General features: G+C 41.7%; 1 protein-coding gene across 5 annotated transcripts in view; it reads right to left on the bottom strand.

Moving 5' to 3' along the window:
* Positions 1-745: 745 nt before the first annotated feature.
* The window catches only part of SPAST (spastin), a 61,841-nt gene continuing 45,814 nt past the window's right edge, over positions 746-16,772 (bottom strand). For 4 of the 5 annotated variants that reach the window (XM_073338319.1, XM_073338321.1, XM_073338320.1 and 1 more), the window contains 3 exons: positions 13,513-13,583; positions 11,387-11,427; positions 746-4,109 (listed from right to left, as the gene is read on the bottom strand). In XM_073338319.1, the coding sequence (XP_073194420.1) occupies positions 3,987-4,109; positions 11,387-11,427; positions 13,513-13,583 (235 nt within the window). In that variant the 3' untranslated portion in view covers positions 746-3,986. Of the gene's footprint in view, positions 4,110-11,386; positions 11,428-13,512; positions 13,584-16,772 lie in introns of those variants that run through there. The other variant, XM_073338324.1, reaches the window with a different exon arrangement.

The raw sequence follows: 16,772 nt of genomic DNA, 5'->3' as shown, positions 1-16,772 counted from the left end.
ACTCAAAGCTACTGACAGACAATTAGCTGTTATGATAAATATAAAAAAAGTGACATGGAGCTGTTGGCCAGATTCCATAGATGAGGTGAGTTTAAAAAAGCATGAATGGAGAAGACCTCCTCCCCCAATATTACAATGTCAGAATGACTTGCCCAAGGTCAGACACTATGAAGTCACTGGAAGGAAGTGTCATGAAGTTAAATTCCCAGGCTTCTGCTCTAAGCCCTAGATCACACATTCTCCTAGCTTCACAAAATAACCAATTTCCCCAACTTTCACTATCTTCGTTTTTGTAAGTCTGGTCACTCAAAAAATATGGAGAGAGAATTTTATCTAAGCAGGAGTCAGCTGAGCAGCTTTAGCAGCGCTGAGCCATGTTTTCCTTGCATTTTCAGAGCTGTTGGCTCAGCCCACTGGGATTAAACAGTCACTCAAATCACAGTTTCCACTTTTTTATTTGTAATTTAGCATGATTTTGAGGTAATCACACATTCAATTTCAGCACATTATTTAATTAGGAAATAGCACTTAGGTTTACATTAGCTTTTTAAATGAGTCATGTCCCACAGAAACTAAATATATGAGGTATATACACGTTCCCCCTCAGCTTCCCCCCTGCCCCCCAAGTGATCTGGTATTACATCAGAAAATCTTAAACGCCATAGCTATTTAATAAGCTTTGGATTTATCAGAGGCTCTTCGTTTTGGACATTTTATGTAACAAAACTGACAGAGAAACGGTAAAAACAAGACAAACTGCAACATTTTATTGTAGGGCAACCAACACTGTGAAACTAAAGCTATGTGACTGCTCACCATGCTTTTATACATTTTTCCTTTATCAATAAAAGGACATAGCTTAATACTCCATAGCAACGTTTATAACATTTCAGAATCCAAACATTCACAAAAGGACACTCTTGAATACAAGTCTCTCAGAGCAAAAATACAAGTAACCTCACTCCAGTTTGAGTCATCAGGTAAATTTGCTGCAAACGATTATATTTTTTTGTCTGCACCTTTGGTTTTTGTAACTCTGGGTTATGAAAAGTGGCCTCTTGCCATCACTCAACTTTTTACTCACGTGGAGGACCAAAATCTGAAACACTCCACTATATCTGAGGTCCTCTGTTAGGTGAAGGACTAAATTAAAAAAAGGATTCCTCCCACTAGTCATCAAAAAATGACTGGCTTTCTGTAGTATCTTGACCTGGAGTGACAGAAGCCAGTTTTTTAAACTCAAACTCTGTGCGCAGAACCTGGATGGAGCCACTGGGCAAGCAAGAAGGAATGGCTGACTTGAAGATAAGGCAGACCCATTCTCCTATTCAGACCCATTCCCAGGACTCCAGTCTGCTCACAAGGCATACCTGTAGTGAGAGAAGTCCGCAAGAATGTGCTACAGTACCGGGCTGCACTTTTTGCCTGGTCTCTTCCAGTTCTGTGCTCTGAGAAAATGCAGTGCCTAATTGCTTCAGAAAAGGTGTAAAAGGGGTCAGTGACCTGTCTGGCTGTACAGCAGAGATTAAGGAACTAATCCTCTTCCCCTCTGATGCATATGCATGTTTAAAGTTTCTCTATGATCCTACCTAATAATGCTTCATCATCCAGGTGTTTTCCATTAACCGGTGATCCTTACACTTCAGGTGGAACATTATACTGCTAATGAGCACTTATTTAAATTTGACACTACTAATAAAACATGAAGGAATGGACTAAGAAAAATTTAGATTGGTTAGCAGAAAAAAGACTATAAAGATATCTACAATAAAAACTATTTACCTAAAGTAGTAATTATTGCACCATAAGGTGCTTGAGACAAGATTACACAATTTCATGGAAAGAGAAATGAGGGGTCTTAAGAGGTCTGACTAGTTAACCAAGAGGTATTAACCAAGAAGTACTATCCAATTTTAGTGATGAAACCTATGACTGAATTACCCAGCAGTGCAAAGCAAGTGCTTCAAAATTCTAAGGCCCAAAGTGGTTAAAAAAGTCTCTTTAGAAAGCGGAGGCATTGAAATCCTATAATGCTACTGGCAGTGGCTACCTTTCCAAGCAGTCCTGAGAGGTGGATCAGGGGACCAGAACTCACATACCTTAATTATGTATGACACCACATAGTTGAGAAACTTTGCACTCTTGAAGTTTTCTAATCAAACTGGTTATACTCTTTAAAAGGCATTTCAGTGTAACAGTGCCTCTATTTCTTATCACCTCCTATTGCCTTATTTGATTTTTGTAATATTAAGCCATCTCTGCAGTTCTTCAAACATGAATAGAACAATCGTGTTTACGTCTCTGAACAGCTGACAGTTTCTGCTGTTATATACTTCCCAATATTGTGCAATGGATAAAAGAGGGCTCTGTTGTAGAATTGTAAGCACCCGAGTTCTACATCAGCTAGTTCCTTTTATAGCTAAAACTATAAGATCAACTGTCCTCAGTGTTTTGACTGCTCCATTCCTGAAGCAGTAAGAAAAGTATTTTAATGACAATCTTAATAGAAAACTCAAGTTTCCAATTTCCGAAGAAAAACTACAAACAAGCTGTATAAACAGATTTCTTAAACAATTACTGACAGTAAAAATCCATGCACTATTATTGTAGCAAAATCTTCACAAGTGTGGGGTGGTTTTCTTTGTTTTTAATTACTGAAGAAAAAAATATGTTTTTCAAAGCTGTCACAGGATGCCTTCCTACAGACGTTTTCTCATGATGTTTTAAGCATAGTTTAGCTCCACAGTAGTGTTTGTAAACAAAAATGTTGCCCATATGCAGTACAGGCCAAATATGCATTTCCCTTTACTACAGTAGTTAAAGACCATGATTTAAGTGTTTCTATTTACTACAGTAGGTCATTTATTTAATAAAAATTCAGGTGTTTATTTTAAAGAATGTATTTTACTTTTTAAAAAAGATCAGTTGAGTTTATTTTAGATTTTAGTATACAAACCAAAGCACATGAAAGGTATAAAAATGTCAGTGTGTGCTATGTATTAAATATCTAGCCACTTATTTTAATGCTCTGCTCTGTAGATTAAAAAAAGCAAGGACCAGAATGGAAACTTAACTAAAAGTTTAGTTATTGTAAACAGAAATGAATACAGAGTAGAAACACTAGTTCTAAAACTTCACAATTTGACAGAATCATTTATTCTCTCCAAAATCAGTTGGGTTTCAAGTAGAAGTTAACACACCATAAGAATAAACCAACATTCTACAGTGGAAGCTTTACAAATGAATTAAAGAAAAATACTGCTGGCAAAAATGGCTTAGTATAGCAATTCTATAATGTAATAATTGTTAATTTCAACTGGTTTGATAGGATTTTTGCTGTTCTGCTACCAAAGGTCTTTTTTAAAAAACTGTTCTGTGAACTGTATGGCCACACTATAACCAGACAAAAGACAAGGTAGTAGCAGACCAGCTGCTTTCCATTTGGATACTTTTTTTTTTTTTTAAATAATGCTAATTCCCAATGCTGTTCTTCCTGTTGCAGAGGGAAATGGTTTATTTGGCACAATATGGATAAAAATATTAAAAACTGAAACAAAAATTTACGAAGTTCCAGTTAGAAGTTAGTAGTTACCAGGAAGAGAGCAGGAAAAGTAAATGTCATGAGACAAATTTAAAAAAACAAGCAAGGGTATAAATCTTTCAACAGTCAATACAATTGGACCTTATATCGCCAACAAAATACACAGATTAATGTTCATACCATGATTAGATTGCTAGAAGTCTTACCCCAGGTCTTATTGTGCTTTAACTTACATGCCCTGTGAGTAAATCCTGACTAAAAAGGCACGGAGGCCTTAATCAACTTTTCACATTGTATAATTTTTCTTTTTCAATCAATCAATCTCAAGTTGCCAGTGCAGATATTTAAAGATCTGTGAAGTCCTGTAAACTCTGGCTGCATTCCCGGTCTGTATCAATTGCTCATTGCAGGCAGCACTGTCTCCTCACTTTTACACAGCAGTTCTTCAAACTGTAGTATCACCAAAGTCCTTGTTCCAGCGAATATATGCATCCAGGGTTTGAGGGCTCAAACTGCGCTTTATCTTCTTCAAAGACTCGGTGAAATCTGACAATCTGATATTCCTCATCTAGACAAAAAATGAAAGGCATTTTAAGACCATGAATGTGTTCATGTGTCATGTGCTTACTCAATAAATGAAGACTTTGGACTTGACTTTCAGAGCAATACAATATAAATGAGTGCTAAATATTGGGTTTGTGTAACCAAGATAGAGTTAGATTACAGTGAGAAACACAGGTAATACAGCGATGAGCTGCCAAAATCTTAACAACTGGTTCCCTATAAAAAGTTCTGATTTAAGGGCTATACCCCAGTATGTATTTTTTGTACCAACATGTTTACCATATGTCCCTATTTTCCCGGGAGGAATTTTAAAAATTCCTCCTGGACGGCGATTTAAGAACCAAAAAGCCGGACATGCCAGGGAAAATATGGATGTATGTTAACCCTGCCTAAAGTTCTTTTTTAAAAAGATGGGCCTGAACTAGAAATGAGCTCCGTTTCACACGTGTGGGTCCCCGCCACTCCCTGGGGTGTGCTAGGGTGTCCAAGTGTCCTGATTTTATAGGGACAGTCCAGATTTTGAGGTCTTTTTCTTATATAGGCTCCTATTATCCCCCACCCTGTCCTGATTTTTCACACTTGCTGTCTGGTCACCCTAGGGTGTGCACATGTGTGGGTCCCAGCTGCTCCCTGCCCCCCTCATTGAAGCAGGTGTGCAGGGTTACTGTCCTGGGAACTGCTGGGCACCAGTGGACGTGGGGCCAGCTGCAGACAGGGGCGTGGGGAGCTGGCTAGAGGCCAGGAGGTGCGGGGGTGGCTGGCTGCAGGCAGGCCAGGGGGCTGGCTGCAGGCAGGCCAGGGGGCTGGCTGCAGGCGCGGCAGGGAGGGGGTGCATGCGGCAGGGAGGGGGTGCATGCGGCAGGGAGGGGGTGCAGGGGTGGCTGGAGACGGGCTGGCTGTGGGCAGGGTGGTGGGTGCTCACAGGGAGGGCGGCTCGGAGCAGCCCAAGCAGCAGGATGCAGCCCAGGCCCAGCAGAGCAGCCAGGGACCCACCAGGCAGCAGCGGGAGCCCTAGGGCCAGGGGAGCAGTAGCAGCAACAGGACTCATGCCCAGGGCCAGGCAGCAGTTCACATGGCTCCTGCACCGCAGTGCCCCCGGTGGCCAGAGGCCATCAAAGCCTCAGCACCCCCTGCAGGGAAGCGGGTTAACAACCAGTTCTAAAACTGCTTCAAAATTTAACAACCGGTTCGCCCGAACTGGTGTGAACTGGCTCCAGCTCACCACAGAGGTAATACACTATACAAAAATCTGTTTTAAGTCTCTTGTGATCTAGAATGGCCAAAGTGAAATATTATTTTCTATTCCACTAGGTGGTGCTAGCCAATGCATGTGAGGGGCCTTGGTCCAATCAGAGTAGTTCATGGTGTTTTTTCCACAGGTAACAGGATTAAAATGTCATATAATTCAGTGGGGGTTTTGTTGTGTAATGTCCCCAGTCCACAGAGGGGACTTACTCTACAAAATTATATTAGGACATAACTTCAGAACATTGCTCTAAGGCAGGGGTTCCCAACCTTGGTTCGCGGCTTAATCATAGAATCATAGAATCATAGAATATCAGGATTGGAAGGGACCTCAGGAGGTCATCTAGTCCAACCCCCTGCTCAAAGCAGGGCCAATCCCCAATTACTTGTTCAGAGTAAGCCCCTGGTGGGCCGAGAGATGCTTTGTTTACTTGAGTGTCCAGAGGTACGGCCGCTCGCAGCTCCCAGTGGCTGCTTCCCGCAGCTCCCATTGGCCAGGTACAGCGAACTGCAGCCACTGGGAGCTGTGAGCAGGTGTACCTGTGGACGCTCAGGTAAACAAAACGTCTCATGGCCCGCCAGGGGCTTACCCTGTACAAGCCACAAATCAAGTTTGGGAAACCCTGCTCTAAGGAGTCAAAAGAACAGTCAGGCTATAAAGAATTATGTGCTAAGAACTGGGAGGCAGAAGTTTATTAAAGGAAGGGTAAAATAGTGTAGGCAAATTTCCAGATTGCCAAACAAACAAAACAGTTTCTACATCTTTCACAGCTTGGGAGACTGAAAAGCTGTCCAAGTCTGTGAGCCTAGTAAACAAATCACTAAGACTTTGTTCTAAACTGCAGGGCAGTTTAGATTACACAAACTAAAAGGCTCCTAGTTCATATTAGCATACTCCTCTTCAAAAAGGGCTGAGTTTAGTTTGCATCTGCAGCATCCACTTGGGAAAGTTACAGTGCAGCGCTTTGGTCATACCACTATTCACACCCACAGTAGGCCTTCGGGGCAGCACAGACAAACCCTACATGAATACACACATTACAATCTCAAAAGCTCCACATTTCTTTGGGCCTAGTGTTTGCTGGTGCAGCCACATGTGTCACAGTGACAAGAGACAAAGAGAAATACCATGGGGAGAGGGGCTGCAGCAGATTTCTTTTTTTAATGTAAGCAGTGTCAGGATGAGCTCCACCCTGACATCTGGTGGTGAGGTGTGGCAAGTTGTGGAAAAGAACTTCAGGGGCTGATCTCATTTGCATAGGCACACCCACCATGCCTAGAATGAGACCATAGCTGCCCAAATGGTCACTTTGGCTGCTGTGGGATCCCCAGTGTCTCTGTTATTGGGGCAGGAAGAATAAATTGTTATTACCCTGATTATGGGAACTGTGCTTGGAACTGTATGTGGCCTTTTGTTATGATGGAGGGATTCACCATCATCTAAGTAGCACTCGCTAGGCAAGGGTCATGGGTTCCAAAACTGTGTGAATGGAGAGAGGCTGGGGACAAGTATTAATACTTGGTGGCATGGGCCCCTTGGTGAGGGCCTTACATGCTGATTGCACTTCCTCCTCTCTCCACTGTGGAATATCAGAGCTAATTTTGATTTCATTAGAAGTCTAGTTATAGGCTGCTGAGCTCACTTTGGGCTGACAGTGTACCAGCACTGGGGCTCCCCTACTATAAGCTGAATTCACCTAAGAGCTGAAATCACTGAGTGTTGTGTTAAGTAGTGGGGGAGCCTGAAGATATATTGTGGAGCAGTTTGCGGGACGGCTGGTGAAGCAGTTCGACGCGGAGCAGTGTGTGGATGGCAGGAGCTGCTTGTGGGCCATGGAGCTGAGCGAAGGAGTTTGTGGGGCGGCTGGCGGAGCGGAGCGCAGCTGAGCGAAGGAGTTTGTGGGGCGGCTGGCGGAGCGGAGCGCAGCTGAGCGAAGGAGTTCGTGGGGCGGCTGGCGGAGTGCAGCTGCGCGAAGGAGTTTTGTGGGGCGGCTGGCGGAGCGGAGCGCCGCTATGGAGCTATGGGGCGGTCAGCTTCAGATCACAAAGGTGCCTCTTACCCCTGTCCCATTTCCACCCAGGTTGGGAGGTAAAGCTCCGCCGATAAACTTTCGAACTCTGGGGCTGCCCTGACCAGGGACAGAGACTTTTGGGGCATTGGACTTTTGGGACTTTGGGTGATTTGGGGTTGCTGGACTCAAGAACCAAAGGGAAAAGGGCATGCCCCAATTTGCCTGGGGTGGGGTTGTTTTTGCTCATGGGTTGTGTTATGAATCCTGTTGGTGGTGTTTCCCCAACATAATGCCACATTGTTTCTCTCTGTTATTAAAAGACTTTTGCTACACTCAGACTATGTGCTTGCGAGAGGGGAAGTATTGCCTCTTGGAGGCGCCCAGCGGGGGTGGTATATATTTGTCCCAGGTCACTGGGTGGGGGCTCGAGCCGGTTTGCATTGTGTTATTGGAATGGAACCCCTAGATATTGAACCCGGCCCTTGTTGCTGCCAACTCTGACGGGCAGAAGGGTTACATTAAATATACAGTCAAATCCTATGACAAGGCATTCAGCTTGGTGTAGAACAAATCCACGATCCAAGAATGGCTGGCTGAGTACTATTAATAAGTAGAGTACATACAAATGCATCACATCTATATGGGCCCCCTATGATTGCTTCTTCTGCTTACCCTGTCAGAGGTAAGTCTTTAGAGACATGGGCAGAGATCACCTTACAAATACAACACGATTGTGGGAGTCCCCTATGTCTCAGGGTGACCCACATCTCTTACATGGGCTTCATCTCTTTACAAAAGTTTGGACAACAAGGCTGTGGGATGTTGCACTCCATGTGTTTTATGGAAATGTGCTTATGAGTGTGAATATGATGTAAGTGGAATATGCTTTATGCAAAAGGTCTCTTGCAAGGTATAACAAAGGTTATAACCTACTCAATATATTCCTCCTATTTGTATGCATGCATCATTCTTGTATCTGAAGCTAGAAATATGAAGTATAACTGAGGTCCTATTGTAATTATGCAAAGTGTGGGCCATTAATGGTTTAGAATCTTGATGGCTCCCATTGACTAGGACAATTGGTTGTAAATGGTTTATTTACCTGCAAGCCTTCCTGTGTACCTGTGGGCCAGCCCAGGAAGAATGGAGACTAGGGGTCTTATAGGTTTCAGAGTAACAGCCCTGTTAGTCTGTATTCACAAAAAGAAAAGGAGTACTAGTGGCACCTTAGAGACCAACCAATTTATTTCAGCATAAGCTTTCGTGAGCTACCGCTCACTTTATCGGACATGCTCAAATACATTTGTTAGTCTCTAAGGTGCCACTAGTACTCCTTTTCTTTTTAGGGGTCTTACAGTGACATCTGACCATGTCACATGATACTGGAATACCTCTTAATCCTTGTACTTTTCCACTGATGAGACGGGGTGGGGACAAGCACAGACAAAAGATTCCCACCTTGTGCCAAAGCTATAAAAAGGGGCGGAGCAGGACAAAAGGGGCTGCCAATCATGAGAAAACCCCTGCTTACCACCTGAGATGTCTGCCAGAACTAACAAGGACTGTACCAGGGGAAAGGACTGGGCCCAAACTAGGAAGGAGTCTAGTCTGTAAAATAAGTGTATTGAAACATCTCTGAGGGTGAGATATTACCTGTAATCAGTTTCTTAATGAATTAGGCTTAGACTTGCGTGTTTTTGCTTTATTTTGCTTGGTGACTTACTTTGTTCTGTCTGTTATTACTTGAAACCACTTAAATCCTACTTTTTATACCTAATAAAATCACTTTTGTTCATTAATAAACCCAGAGTAAGTGATTAATACCTGGGGGAGAAAACAGTTGTGCATCTCTCTATCAGTGTTAGAGAGGGCGTACAATTTATGAATTTACCCTGCATAAGCTTTATACACAGAGTAAAATGGATTTATTTGGGGTTCAGGCTCCCAGAAAGGCTGAACAATGGACATTGGGAAAGTCCCTGTTAATTGAGAACAATTGTTAATTGAGGGCTGAGTGAATCTCAGTTTCAGTGAACTGCAGAGAGGTGTGGCACAACCTCTGGGTCTATGCTGGAGCTGACTGGAGTGTCTAACTCAGCAAGACAGGAGTGGAGAGGCACCTGTTCTGGCAGGAGGGTTGTTCTCAGTGGTATCTCAGCTCACTGAGTGACAGTCTCAAGGGGAGTCTCTGTGACCGAACCCATCACAGGCTGCATCTCTGAACAAATAAGCAGCCACGAAATAAAACTTCTCCCTGCTCCTCTCCTGCAATATGTATGGGGCATGCACATACTGGGGCAGGTTTCAGAGTAACAGCCGTGTTAGTCTGTATTCGCAAAAAGAAAAGGAGTACTTGTGGCACCTTAGAGACTAACCAATTTATTTGAGCATAAGCTTTCGTGAGCTAGCTTATGCTCAAATAAATTGGTTAATACTGGGGCAGAAGAGCTTGCAGATTCCTCAGCCTATCTAACTCCTCTGCCACTTGGAGGTTGGTGTTCAAAGTCTTCCCCTTTGTCGCTCTGCCTTTGCTCCACATTTTTCAGGAGGAAGTTCCAGACTACGCGCTTTGATTTGTTCAGCATTTTTTTGAATGTACTTTTTTGAGATTCAGTATGAAGGTTTTTCTAAACATCAGTATAGTTACTAGGTTATGACATATCACTTAAGCTGCTGGTTTGGCAGTACCTCCCTGTGATGGACATGGAAATCCTATGTAACTTAAGAATACTGAGATGCACTAATTTTGTGAATATCATATCAAGTGGTCCATATATGCACACTTCCTCATGATAAACACACTAATCAGGTGCACCAGTAATTCTGTATCTGTGTGCTATGAACCCCCACTAAATCAACAGGTTTTATTATTTGTATTATTGTAGTTGTGGACCAGGACCCCATTGTGCTAGGCACTACAAACACAGGGGGGAGGGGGAGAGGGACAGAGAGCGGAGAGTGTGTGTGTGTGTGTGTGTGTGTGCGTGCGCGTGTGTGTTCCTGCCCTAAAGAGCTTACAGTTCAGACTACAGTTTGCATCTTTTGTTGGGAAAACTAACCTGTTTATAAAATAAAATGACAGGATTCTTTTCAGCTACTATGAATGATTTAAACCCAAAGTTAAGTTTCAGTATACCACCATCTGCTGGTGGGCACTGTAGAGTCTATGAAGTTTGACCCAAGTCAAATCTCACCTGCATTCTCTCCAGATGCACAAGCTACATAGAGTGGTAATCTACTGCACTAAGTATTTTCTGAAAAAAGTCTTAGTCTTCCCACCCTTATCGCTAATATGGGCCAAAGTGTGCCCACACTTGTGTACATCCCATCCAGTCCTACCAAAGTTCTGGGGTATAAGTTAGCACAGAATTTGACACTACCTCAATTACTGTTCTTACACTTATTCTCAGCATAGATCTTATGAATTTTTTTACCACACCTGCCAAAAACACACACATTCGTATTGATATTTCAAAATAGCTTCTTAAAAAAAAAATCACTACAATTCAGCATTTCGTATTGGCAAATAGAATTTTGTTAGAAATAACTGATAAAGTTAGTTTTCCAGATCTGAAGTAGCTGCTATGCATAAGCTTAAAAGTTTGTCTCTCTCACCCACAGAAGTTGGTCCAATCAAACCTTGTCTCTCTAATATGCTGGGACCAATACTGCATACATAAAGTTATCACAGTCATTGTAGCTTTTCAGTGTGCGTCTGGGGGAAGCCTCACGTTCCATGCTACCAATATTTTTAAAGAGACCTTTTCACTTAACTCAATCAAGGAAAAATGTTAAAAAATTAGGCAACAATATTTTTACAATAATTTAGAAACATGTATCAGAAGGGTAGCCATGTTAGTCTGTATCCACAAAAACAACCAGGAGTCTGGTGGCACCTTCAAATAAATCTGTTAGTCTTTAAGGTGCCACCGGACTCCTGGTTGTTTCTTTAAAAGAAAAAAAAACAAACAACAACATCTGTATATGTTCCACCCAGAAAGGAAGTCATGTTATAGCAGCTTACCTCACTGGCAGACATATTCTTTACCTGTTCTGGTTTTAGTTCTGTTAAATAAAAAAAAATAAGAGCAATGAGTTTCACAAGAAAAACATCAAAACATTGTACGTTCAATTCTACTCTGAAAAGTGATTAAAAATGGCACCTTGCAACTCAACATGCCTGCTCCTTGTATCTTCCAAGTGATATCTGCTTGCTTTAAGTGAGTAAAATTTGTGTTGCTTTTCACTACTCTTAGTCTTACACAGCCAACACAGCTGAGCATGTGAAAGGATTACCTCTTTGTGCAATCAGATTTATTAAGTTCAAGTCGGTTAAATGAGTTTGCACAAGTTTAAAAGCAATGATTCTATAGGTGTATTTAAATAATGACCCCACTGACAATAGGTTGCACAGCACAGTATAACTGAGAGCATTCGTTTGCCCTGCAGAAGTTTTACTACCAGTAGGGTATGAGAAGAGTTGTAGTTTGTAGGGCTGGCATTTAGAAAGAACATTTTTTTTCACTTCACGTTTTAGATGGAAGCCAGAAAGGAGGAGGAGGACGTGGAGAGGGAAAAGACATCCAACCCCACAGTGTAGTTTTTATGGGCTCTTCTCAGAGAAGTACATTCTAAATATGAAGACTTTTACATTGGTGCACTAAAATGTACATTTTGTCTGCAATCAGTTGCAAGTGTAAGCACATAATGTTTCCAACTTGCTGGAGGAATATAACTTATGATGGCTCTTATGAGACAGCCACTTTTAATACAATACCGCTCCCCAATTTTCATGCAGTGTAGTACACCTGTGATTCCCAAAGTCACAGAATCAGACTATCAGGGTTGAGAAGGGACCTCAGGAGGTCATCTAGAGGAACCTCCTGCTCAAAGCAGGACCAATCCCCAGTTTTTGGCCCAGATCCCTAAATGGCCCCCTCAAGGATTGAACTCACAACCCTAGGTTTAGCAGGCCAATGCTCAAACCACTGAGCTATCCTTCTCCTCACCCCGACTCATAACAGCCCATTAAAAGTAGCTACTGAAGGGAAAGTAGACAGAAAGAAGAGCTACTTGTCAGCAACTGGAGTTCAGAATATTTACAGATCCACACTCTAGAATTTGTGCGCTGTACGTCAAATCCATGAATCACTTCAAAACAGCTTACTATTGGGGGACCTGTGGCACCTCAACCCACGTAAAGTCAGGTTACAGAAGGACTACATCCTCCAGTTGCCCTCAGTTCTTTTTTGCCTGCCTGAAAGACTCCAAAGTGGAGAGGAGGGTGGGACAGCGTGGCAGAGGCACACAGAAGCAATATATTTGGAAACTCCAGTTACCGTTAAGGAGTCATCTCTTCTTCATAAAATTGACTATGCTGATCCCCTATGTAGAAGATTAGCTAACAGTAGCAATACCTAGAAGGACTGCGTAGTTGAACAATGACTGAAGGACTGCCTTTCTGACACAAGCATCCAATTTGGCTCCTGCATTGAGAGTGAGTGAGTAGTGCTAAACAACAAAGTGTTGTTTTAACTAAAAATTTCAAAGAGAGGAATGTCAAAGGCAGGACACTGAGGCAGCCACAACCCAACTTGATTGGGCTCATGTAATTCCATCATTCAACCTCAAATGGTCTTAACAGCTAAAAGCCAATTTTCATACATTCAGACAATCCCTGAATCAAGACAAATTCCCCCATGGCATCTCTTCCTGAAGACTACAAACAACCAATATGATTTGAACAGTTTTTTCACATTCAATTTAAGAAGCAGGTGAAGAATGTTCTCTAATACAGACACCTGTAAGGGATATGGTCTAGTTAAGACGGAACTGACACTAACTTGGGAAGCACATCATTCCATGAGTGGAAGCATGGCAAACTGAAATGGTTCCATCACCTGTTAATATCAAATGGTTCTTTTCATGACACTTGGAAACGCACTAAAAAGCAATGCGTGACAGTCTCCACTTTACCATGCACAGCAACACAAGACCCAGGATGTCATGGATCTATTCTGATTAATTTTGGAGATTTGAGAGAGAGATGGACAAATGATTAGGAAGACACAGCAACAGTATCTTTAATTTCCTGAAGAGGCTTTAAAAAAAAAAAAAAAGAGGTACTATAGAAAAAGTCACACCACTTACCTCGAATAGGGCCCAGTGCCGCATCCTTTGCTAATGCAGTTAAGTCACTTCCTGAGTATCCATCTGTCATTCTTTGTAAAGGGGGAGAGGGGAGGGATAGAAAAACTTCCAATGATCTGCATCTTTATACATGGATATTACCAAAGACTGAAATAGTATTTCCCTCAGATTAAATGATAAACTACGCACCATAATTAGTAAATTATATAAATGTTACTTCAAACACATTTCTCAACTGAAAATACTTTATCCATTAAAGTTTAATATCAGTATTAAATGTAAGTAGCATTTAGCAATCAAAGTCTAGCAACTGGGATCTATTGCTGAACGCCATTTTAACACACACACTTTTTCTTTAAACAACCTACTAGATTGTCAGCACTTTCTTCTCTCAAATACTTGCCTAGGACTGTCCAGATATAGCTGTTGTGGCTTCTTCATATCACAATGACTAAATTCTAATGACAAATATTTTATGCCGTGCTTCTAGCCCATGACCAGTTTCTTTGGTGATCCAGTCTACAGTAGAACCTCAGGAGTTACGAACACCAGAGTTACAAACTGACTGGTCAACCACATTTGGAACCGTAAGTACACAATCGGGCAGCAGCAGAGAGACACAAAAACACAAAACAACACACGAAAATACAGTACTGTGTTAAACGTAAATTACTAAAAAATTAAGGGGAGGTTTTAAAAAAAAGATTTGACAAGGCAACAAAACAGTTTCTGTGCTTGTTTCATTTAAAATTAAGATTGTTAAAAGCAGCATTTTTCTTCTGCATAGTAAAGTTTTAAAGCTGTATTAAGTCAATGTTCAATTGTAAACTTTTGAAAGAACCACCATAACATTTTGTTCAGAGTTACAAATATTTCAGAGTTATGAACAACCTCCATTCCCGAGGTGTTCATAGCTGAGGTTCTACTGTACTTTTGGGACTGCTGCAGGAATCTCACCCAGACTAAGCTTGAAAAACATGGTGAGAACTGAAAGGAATCTCTGCATTTTTTTTAAAAAATGCACAGTTCCTATTTTGTGGCATGTTGTTGGGACACTTCACACATTGCAAGAAGTTTTCCCTTAAAACTTACAACCTTTTGTTGATACTGCAGCCAGATAAGTGAAAGTGTGTATATATGTATATTATAGAAAAATTATATTTTCAGACAAAATCACCAAATACTATCTGCCTATTTTATGTTTTTTTTATACTGCTGCCCATTATGGTAGTATCTGAATGCTTTCTAATAGGCTTCATGGCATGTCCGACATTCTTCCTTTTGGGGAGAAAAAACACTGGGTAGGGTTTTTGCTTTTGTTTTATTTTTATTAATTTCCTTTTTCAGTTGGTAGGGGCGTCATGTGTAGAAAGGCATCAGCATTGAGTGCTTCATTCTTAGGGTGATAAGGCTTTTTCTGAGAGGAAGGTTTTGCAGCATTTCCTAAAAACAATCTTACTCTGGGGTCACCTGATGTCCTCTGGAAGTTTGTTCCACAGCTGAATCCTTTACATCAATAATGCTTTATCACAAGCACTTACAGGCTTTGTAACCTGAATTCTGCCAGAGAAGTGCAGCTGTCACTGTGGTTTATGGATTGAATTTGGTCTGTAATTTAGCTCAACACTGATCCAATAACTGCTTTGAAAATGAGGACCAAAGCCTTAAACTGGCATCACAAGCTAACCAGGAAACAGTGGAGGGACTTCAGTTGAGGCTTCATGTGCTCACAGCAGCCTAAGCCACAAAGAAGGTGGGCAGTCCTATTCTGGACCAGCTGGAGCCTATGGACGGTCTTCACAATCAGATTCATAATGAGCTACCATAATCCAGCCTGGAGGTAACAAATGCATGGATTACTGTGTGCTGGTCCTTTTCTGGGAGGAAGAAACATTTCCTAATAAGATGGAGATGAAAAGAGGTAGCAATGCTATCCTGTCATCCAAGCTTAGTCAGGCAAACAAACTTGAGGCTTTGCACCACTGTGATGAATAGGGGTCATATGCCTTCAAAGCACAATGGGAGACAATGTTCAGGATAACTTTTCAAAAGCTTTTTCCCTTTTTGACCAGCATCATTTTAGTCTTGCCTGTGTTCATCTTAAGCCAGTTGCTCTTCATTCAAAAGCAGATTTCTTGTCAGTGTTCTGACATTTTAGTAATGGCAGTGGGTGCATCAATTGAAAAGGAGATCTATAGATGCGTGTAATTGGAATGCTGTTGGCAGCTGAGGCCATGGCAACTCAATCTCTCCCAATGGTCTTACAGAGATGCTGGAGAGAAGGAGGGAGAATATGGATACCTCTGTGACCCTGCACATGGGGGCCTTTGGAGAGGATAAGCAATTACCCAATTACCACTCCAAGTTCTGCTGGAGAGTCTCCAGTCAGTCTCCAGTCAGGGCTGGAAGAGCTGTACTTCAGGCTTTAGCATCATTCTCCAATTTAACCATTCAAGTGCTTCAAAAGTTGCCGAAGTCATCAGTGAAAGAGAGGGAACCCAGAACTGGTATTTCCAATGTGAAAATCAATATTATATACTGAAGAGGAGCAGTAAAAAATAGAAACACTTTTTTGCTGTACCGCCCCACCTTTCAAAGGCAGCCATTAGAAATTGTCAAAAGGCACAATAATGGCCCGTTAAAGGAGCTAGTTCATCCAATTTTCTGGAGGCACTGCACCCAATTACAATTTCTGTTTGTGGGTTGAAGAAGGTTTAGTAGAATTATAAAGGACTAAAGTGTAGGATAAATCCCAGTCACTTGCCAACCAAGGAAATGTGGCAAGTCACTCAAGTGAACAAAGTCGATAGTAGGGAATGGGATAGCACAAAGAATTTTTCAAAAAGTTGTGCTTAGTGATGTTTGTATGTTTGCACATAGAATCTACAGTCACAGAACTTAACTTACAACCCCATTTTTTACTTCAATTAGATACTAGTTCATCTGACACGGCTGAAGATAGTTTTCTGCAAGTGTGAATTAAGATGACAATAAATGCAACTTCATTGTGCTGCAAATTTAGGCGATGTTGCAGTTATAAAATGGCTGATGCATACTAGACCTGCTGAACATATGTGCATGTACCCCTCATGCACACACAAAAACGAAAGACTCAGACTCAAGTTACATTATTTAAATTCTTGATGCTCTGCACCTCACTCAGTTTTCCTCCTCCATGATCTACCAAGTAGATTCTTTAGTATCTCAGAAGGAGAGACGGTCTTTTCCCTTACATTAAGGAACATTTCTTATTTTCCTCT

This window comes from Lepidochelys kempii, chromosome 3 (assembly GCF_965140265.1).
Source record: "Lepidochelys kempii isolate rLepKem1 chromosome 3, rLepKem1.hap2, whole genome shotgun sequence".
Classification (NCBI taxonomy): domain Eukaryota; kingdom Metazoa; phylum Chordata; order Testudines; family Cheloniidae; genus Lepidochelys; species Lepidochelys kempii.
This window is presented reverse-complemented; position numbering and strand designations above follow the sequence as displayed.